Here is a 7,886-nt window from a genome sequence, read left to right on the forward strand (position 1 = left end):
GTGATGGGTGAGGGGGCATCGCGGCCTACGTTTTGCCCTGGCCGCTAGCGGGCGACCCGGAGGGCGGGGGCAGACCGGGCGGGCGTGTCGCGGCGCCCCCGGCTGTTGTTGTCGCGGGCCGAGGCGCCGGCCCGCCTCGGGGTCGGCGCAGCGGCCGCTCGCTCTGCGTCTGCGCAGACCCGCACTGCATGGGCGCGCGCCGCTCGCGCCCCGTTGTTCAACGGCGGGGGCGTGTATATGGAACCCTGCCGGCCTTTCGGCGCGGCCGCCGGCGCTGACTTGCGCCCGTGGCGCAAGGCCCCCTTGCCGCCTGAAACTGTAACATATATATAAGTGACAAGCCGTAACACGGGGGAGTGCTGAACGGACTGGTGGGGGATTGCCCCAGCGAGCGTTTGGAGGGGGCCTTGAGTGAGTCGGCTGCAGAGCTTTGCGGCTACCGCCCCCCCCCCCCCGCCAAACCAAGTCAGCTTTCCAAATGCCCTAGGTTCTGAGATTGGGCCCTGCACTGTCGCACCACCCACTCTCAGAGGGGGCCGGCGGCATGGGCTTCCCCTGGGCAGCGATGCGCTCAGGGTTACAGCATCCCCTCCACACACACACTAACCCCCATGGCGCCGCACCGCCCGCTGGACAGCGATGCCGTAACATGAACCTAGGCGTGCGCGATCTGCTGGTTCCCCCATCTGAGCAGCGGCCGGCACGGCGGCCGTTGCATGCACAGGTGGCGTGAGTGTGGACGGAGGGCGGCTGGGGCCTGCACAGATAGAGTGGAGGCCCCCCAGATATCCAGCGACTCACTCCAAAACTGCCCTCAGCTGCCTTTGAGCAATCAATCGCTTGGAGTGGGCGGACCCCTGGGGATGGGCAGGCCTGCCGCGTGGCGCACTCAGCGCGATGGCCTTTGTGGCGCTGGCCCGGACCGACGCACAGGACGTGGGCGGCGCGGCGGCCACGACTGCGGCCGCGGGCGCCCGAGATCCCTCGCGGCCGGTGCCCCGACCTGCCCGCTGCTCCGCGGCCCCGCGCTGCGGTCCCCTCGCCCTCCTCGCGCGATCGGGCAACTTCGAATCCCATTCTTGTGGGCTGCGCGTCGGCTTTGCCGGCGCCGCCCCTGTCATCGACGGTCGAGCCCTGTCAGCGAGCGCCCTGGGCTGCATGGCGCGGCCCAGGGCGCTGACAAAAATCAGCCGCGTCGCATGGGCCCTCAATCCTACGTCGCCCTGTGCTGCGTGTCTCTCGCACCCCAGTCCTCATTGGGCTGGAGCACGGCTGCACCGGTGGTGGCCCCAGGACTGCTTTATGTACTGTTGGTGCGAACGCATGCGGACGCATGGAGGCCGACGCATGCAGGCCTCCCTTTGACCTCAGGGCGACTGCGGCTTGTGGACGCTGAAGGCGCTTCTGTGAGTCGCGACGCATGCGACAGCAGCGGCGCCGCCGACCGCTGGCACGCCCCCTGTCAGCTCAAGCTTTGGCGCACCTGGTTGCAGGACGAGTTGACTCATTGACAGGAAAACTCAACAGCCAGGTACGGGTAGCTATTCTGCCCCGTCTCCAGCGTTTGCTTTGCATCCATTACAACATAATATTCCTGCACCATCAACAGTTGATGTTGTCGCCGGCTATTGCGGGTCGACTGTGCTCACGCAGCCCCACGTACAATTTGATGATGTTACAACGTGAAGCATCTCACGTGCTACAATGACGACCGTAAATGTAGCTGTAGCTGTTCCTCAGGGGTGGGCAGACCTGCTGCGCGGCCCTATCGGCGCGGGGGTGTTTGAAGCGCTTGCACCGAGTGACTTGGTCGGAGCCACGGCGGCAGCCGCCCTCGTCTGCAGGGCGTGGCGCGAGGCGCGCTGCGCCGCCACAACCCGCGTGCTACTGCCGGCCGCGTGCTTCGACGGGGCGCACAAATGGGCACCCCTGCCGAGCCGCGTCGAGGGGCAGCGCAGCATCGCCCACGGCGCCGGCGGCGGCGCCGGCGGGGGCGATGGTGCACCAGAGCCCGGGCTGCTGCGCGCTGAGCTGGACGGCCTGTGGTCCTCAGTATCCGCCGCGCTGGCGTCAGGGCTGCCGCACAGGACGCCCTTTGTGCGGGAGCTGTGGATCGGCGCCGTGGAGGGCGACACCAGGGAGGTGGCCGACGTCCTGAAGGCAGCTGCCAGGTAGCTGCACCGCCCGCAAGCGGGCCCGCGCGATTGTGTCGGGGTCATGCCATGGGCGCGCCGGTCACGCTGCATGACATAGGGCGTCCAGCCCCGCACGCCACGCGGCCGTCCTGCAACCCAGCACGCCTGCGCGCCGCAGCTTCCGATGCACCTGTTACTACCCCCGCCTCCCGACCGCGGCCCCCCGGGCCCCCCTTGCTCCTCCCCCCGCAGGCACTGGCCGCGGCTGCAGGCGCTCAGCATCACCCGCGAGGGCGACCCCATCCGCCACGCATCCCCCCTCGGCCCCGCGCTGCGGCCGCTCGCGCGCCTGTCCGGCCTCAGGGAGCTCAGCATCTGCGGCGTGCCCCTGGCAGGAGGCGCCCTGGCCCCCATGGCGGGCCTCAGCTCTCTGACAAAGCTGCGGCTCGTCTGGCCGCGCCGCTCGGACCAGCTGCTCGGCCGGCTCTGCCTTGCGCCGCTGGCGGGCCTGGCGCGGCTGAGGGAGGTCCAGCTCAGCGGCTGGGTGCTCTGGGACGTCGGCGGCGGCAGAAGCCCTGGCGGCGGAGGCGACGCAGCGAGCGCGGGCGCTGGCGCGGGGGCGCTCCCGCCGGGCCTTGTTCGGCTAGAGGTGGGGGAGGGCGTGTGCTACGGCGCCAACAAGCACGCGTGGCGCGACGCGCTGCGCGGCTGCACCCGCCTGGAGGTGCTCAGTCTCAAGGGCAGCCACCTGTCGGCGTGCCCGCTGAGCAGGGAGGCGTGGCTGAGCTTTTGGGCCGCGCTGCCGCACAGCTTGGAGCGAGTGGACTTCAATAGGGTCACGATCCGCCACTTTGACGCTTGGGCGACGCCGCTGCCGCCGGCCGGCGCGCTGCCGCGGCTGCAGCACTTTGGCCTCAAGTACGAGCGGGATGGCGCCGAGCGGTGCGGGCTCCTGCCGGCTGAGCTGGCAGGGCTGCCGAGGACGCTGCGCAGCCTCGCTGTCAACCTGCTGACCCTGCAGCTGGGTCCGGGGCACGGCCCGCCGCCCGCGCTGCCGGGCGTGACGCGGCTGCGCCTGGGGCTGACGGAGGGCGCGTCGCCGGCCGGGGAGGCGCGGCGGTGCGACCTCGGGGCAGTGTTCCCGAGCGTGCGCAGCCTGCGGCTTCCGATCGGCATTCCCGAGCCCGCTGTTGCCGTTGTGACCGGCCTCTCACGTGTGGAGCGCCTCGAGGTCCGCTCGGATCACGCAGATCGCGCGCTGGCGCTCGCGGCGGCGCTGCCGAGCCTGCGGCAGCTGCAGCTGGAGTGTTGCCATTGGGGCCGGGGCGCCGTGGCGGCGCTCGGGCTGCTGCTGAGCGGCCACCCGTGCCTCCAGCGCGTGCGCGCTGTCAATATGCAAGTGCATTGCGAGGGCATGAGCTACCGCGAGGTGCACAACGCGCTGGTGAGGATTGAGGCGGAGTCGGCGGCCTGCGAGGGGGCGCGGTTTGTGTGGCACAACACAATCGGCTGCTACTGGGGCGATGGCAGCGACGGGGGAGGGAGCATGATCCACAACCCCGTCACCAGGCAGGAGCTGGAGGGGGACGACCTGGCGTCTGAGGGGAGCATTCCCGAGGCTGAGGGGAGTGACGGGCCCGGGTGGTAGGCAGCCGGGTGGTGGGCAGTAGGGGCAGCAGCACGAGCAGGAGGCCAATTTGCTGGGTGACTGTCACTAAATGCTGCCTGGAACCTTGTAAGATGACACCAGAAGTTTGGCACAGCATGCAGTAGTGCAGGCCTTTGCCAACTTCATCACTGATCTGGGGTGCTGCCGCAACGTGGTCCTCATCGCACAGTCAACGCCCGTCACCCGTGAGTCACCAGTGTGGAGCCCTTGCACGCAGTTAGTGGGTAAATATTCACAGTAAGGAGTTAAGTTCTTGCAGCAGGTCGTCACAAGAATTCATCGTGCCTACTGTACCATGCACCGTAGACTGTCTTGCACGACGATCACCCACGGGCACGTTCAGTTGCTTCCCATCGCTTCTTATCGCTCTGCTGCTCCCACGCGGGACTGCTACAGCTCCGGCCCAGCCACGCCGAGACGCGCGCAGCAGCTGCCCCTCAGGCGCCGCGGCACCGCCATGGCCGCTGCTGGCGTCCGCGTCGTGGGTCCTGACCACGTTGTGATCCGATCAGCAGACCCGGTGGCTTCTGCAGAGTGGTGGTCCAGAGTCGTTGGCCTATCGACGCTAAGGGTGAGGCTGCAGGGCCAGATCCACGTGCGATTTCGTCTGGGCGCCCCCCCCCCCCTTGCTGGTTCCGCGCCACATTACAGCCAGCTATCTCGTATCCGTCCTCGCATGCTGACACGTGCTAGACCTGTTTGCCCTCGATCAGTCAAATCACACAAGGCGTGACATGTGCACGTGCATGCTGGGCGGTGCAATGCTCCCAGACACACTAAGTCCTCCCAAACGTCCCCCCGGATGATCCCACCACGCTATCCCAACCTCCCCAAACGCAGCTGGAGGAATTCAAGGCCGGCAAGGCGCCCTTCCCCAGCGTCCGCGTGTCCCCCAGCTTCATCATCGACTTCGCCGGCGAGGAGATGGCGCGCATCGCCGCGGGCGCGCGCTCCGCGGCCGGCGGCGCCGCCGCCACCTCGTCCACCACCGACCCCGCGGACGCCGGCACGCCCAAGCCCGCGCCGCCGCCGCCCGACGCCCCGCAGGCCGTCGCGGCGCCGGCCAGCGGCCAGCTCGACCACATGTGCCTCGCGCTGGAGGACGGCCAGGACATGAAGGAAGTCGAGCGGAAGCTGCGGGAGGCCGGCGCCGAGCCGCTGGTGCAGTTCGACGGGGGGACGGTCGTGCGGCGATTCGGGGCGCGCGGCGTCGCGCTCAGCGTGTACGTGCGGACGCCAGAGGGCGTGACGCTGGAGCTCAGGTCTTACCCCGAGGCGGGAGGCGCCTGAGGGGGAGTGCGTGCGTGCTGTGCGTGCGGCTGGGCGCGGCTGGTCACAGTGGCTAAGGCTGTCTGCAGCGGGTGCGGCGGCTGCCGGTGGCGGCACTGGAAAGGTGCTGTTGGGGGTGCTGTTGGGTGCGCAGCTGCCGAAGCTGGGGCCGTATGTCAGCCGTTCAATGAGTTGTGCAGCAGGACGGGAAGGGGGCGGGGCGACCTGTGGACAAGCCAGGCAACTACTGTTTGTTTTTGTACATTGAGAGCCATTGTATCAACGCACGCACATCCTAGTTGCAATGATATGCTGCTCGTTTGTGGTTGCACCACACACGCTCGTTTATGCCGCCACTGAGCGGCACTGCCTGAACACGAGCTGAACTGCGTTCACTGCCGGGATGAACAAAGGTTTTTGCCAACCCTCTTTTGGCAGCCGTTCTTTTGTTGCATCTATTGACAAACCTGCTGTTTTGACTATCTGTCCTTTGGGCGAGTGTGGGCGAGTGCGTGAACGCAGGCCAAGTCAAACGTGCTTGCCTGGGGTCGTGCCATTCTTTGCCAATGTGCACTAGTTGGGTCCCACACAACGCCCCAAGGCATGATACCCGGAGTAAATATTTGCAGGTTCTTTGAGTATGGACTCGTCAGAATCATCAGTCACTGGTCATCGCTCCTGTGACCGGCAGGGTTGGATGCCGGCAGTCCAGATTCATCATGACGACCGAATGGACTGGGCCGGCGTGACTTAGTTGGGCGCTTGGAGGGCGCCAGCAGCAGGTGGCCAAACCCATTCCACTGCTGAGCGCGCTGTGTGTGGTGATGCGCCCCTGCCAAGCCAAATGTACTGCGCAATCTGGCCCCCTTGTTCGACACACACAGTCAGCACGAGGGCATGGGTACCATGCAGTGTGAGGGAAAGGGGCACACACGGCGCTTCAGGCGTTGAAAATACATCATATCATCTCATATCATGATCCCCAGCTGTTGAGCTGCACGGGTAGGCAGCGTCATGGGCTGGGGCAGCCGCTGCGAGGGCGCCTGCGGCCGACTGTGCGGGCACTCAGCAGGTCCCGCCTCACGCTGGTGTCCTGTCTCCGCAGGGGCATAATGATTTTGTTTGTCGTGAACTTAAAGCCGTGTTTAAGCGTGTGGTTAGCTCCAAGCACACGTCGTCCAGATCGGCTCTTCACGCACAGCCATGGCCGCCCGCGTGGCTAGGGGCGGCGACAAGCCGTCCCTAGCGGCCTCCAAGGTGCTGGCTGCGATTCGGGAGGCCACCGGGGCCTCCGATGAAGACATCGCGGCTATGCTCGCCTTGTGCGGAGGCGACGCGAACGAGGCTACAGAAAAGCTTCTCACGAGTGAGTTTTTGAACAGCTTCACACACATCACAGTCCTGTTTGCCGGCGGTCGCGCCAGATCAGTTCCCGCCAGGCGCCTCTGCTCGCCCTCCTGAAGCCGCTGCCGCCCCGGTTGCCCACGCAGACCCCTTCGAGCGGGTCAAGACCAAGCAAGAGAAGCGGCGAGAGGTGCGCGCGCGGTCGAGGCGGACCCGCGCATGCAGTGCGCTTGCAGACGCAGCAGCCGGCGCCCTGCTCGCGCGGCGGCTGGTCCCACGTGCGCCGATCGGCCCTCAACCCACAATCTCTTGCCGACATCACAACACGCAGGCTGAGGAGGCCAGACGCAAGGAGGCCGAAGCCGCCCGCAAGCTCGAGGCCGCGCGGCGCGCGGCGCAGAGCACTGCGAGCGCGGGCCGTGGCGGCTACCGGGACGACTTCGGACGAGGTGCGCCTGCACGCCTAGCGACAAAACACTTGCATATGTTGGATTGCCATCTTGATTTGGGGGTGGCTTACCACGCGTTGAAAGCGCCGCTCGCTTGCACCCCTCACCACAACCGGATCACCGCGCTCTGCTCGGCAGGGGCGCCTCGGGGCGGCGCAGCGGGGGGCCGCGGCGGGCGCGGCGGGCGGGGGGGCGGAAGCGCAGCCACCGCCGCCGCCAGCAGTGCATCGCCCACCGACGACGCGAGGTGAGGGCACAGCCCGCACGATCGTGCATGCGGCTGCCGGCTGGCATGCGCTAGCCCGCCTGCTGTCCTGGCATCACCTTGCATTGTGGGTTGGCTTCAAAAGCACCAGGGTCCATGGCGCTGACTCTCCGGACTACTCTTGCATGGCACAGGCACGACCAGTGGGGGAGCGCCGCTGTCGCCGCCGCCGACGCCGGTTGGGGAGAAGCCGCGGCGCCGCCTGCCGCCGACGGCGGCGGCTGGGGGGAGAGCGCGCCAGCGAGCGGCGGCGCCTCATGGGGCGCGGCGCCGGCGGCAGCGCCGGCAGCTGTTCCCGCCGCGCCTGCCACCAATGGAAGCGGCGGCGCCACGTGGGGCGCCGGAGCCGCAGCTGGCAAGTCGTTCGCGAGCCTTTTGAAAGAGGTGAGCGCGGTTTCCAGGCCGCATTGTTGCAAGCTTTCTGGTGTGGATCAGCGACACATGTCCGTGTTCTGGGTGTGAAGGTGTATGACGGCACAGCCGTCATTGCACCGGCGATCGATGTGTTGGGGTGCGTGCCCCAGGGTTCAGCCCGATTTAGTCAATGCCCCTGTCCGCGCCCCTGCGCCCCCAGGCAAAGCTGGCACCGGCTGCCGCCGCGGCGCCCGCCTCTCAGCAGCAGCAGCAGATTGAGCCGGAAATTGAGCAGCAGCACGAGGCGCCGCAGCCCGAGGCCGCCGCCGAGCCCGGTGGCGACTGGGGGGCGGTGGCGCCTGCCGACGGCGGCGGCGCGGCCTGGGCCGCGGCCCCCGAGC

At 67.8% G+C, this 7,886-nt stretch overlaps 2 protein-coding genes across 2 annotated transcripts; both read left to right on the forward strand.

The window, feature by feature from the left end:
* Positions 1 to 1,704: 1,704 nt before the first annotated feature.
* MNEG_11679 (hypothetical protein) lies at positions 1,705 to 5,094 on the forward strand (the record flags this gene model as incomplete). Its single annotated transcript, XM_014039848.1, has 4 exons — positions 1,705 to 2,171; positions 2,388 to 3,779; positions 4,201 to 4,375; positions 4,645 to 5,094. The coding sequence occupies 4 exons, from the start codon at positions 1,705 to 1,707 to the stop codon at positions 5,092 to 5,094; spliced, it is 2,484 nt and encodes an 827-aa protein (XP_013895302.1).
* A 1,182-nt stretch (positions 5,095 to 6,276) lies between these two features.
* Positions 6,277 to 7,764, forward strand: MNEG_11680 (hypothetical protein; the record flags this gene model as incomplete). The annotated part of the gene is made up of 4 exons (XM_014039849.1): positions 6,277 to 6,439; positions 6,564 to 6,607; positions 6,749 to 6,866; positions 7,706 to 7,764. 4 exons carry the CDS (start codon positions 6,277 to 6,279, stop codon positions 7,762 to 7,764), a joined length of 384 nt encoding a protein of 127 aa, XP_013895303.1.
* Positions 7,765 to 7,886: the final 122 nt, after the last annotated feature.

Source organism: Monoraphidium neglectum (genome assembly GCF_000611645.1).
Source record: "Monoraphidium neglectum strain SAG 48.87 unplaced genomic scaffold scaffold02858, whole genome shotgun sequence".
Classification (NCBI taxonomy): Eukaryota; Viridiplantae; Chlorophyta; class Chlorophyceae; order Sphaeropleales; family Selenastraceae; genus Monoraphidium; species Monoraphidium neglectum.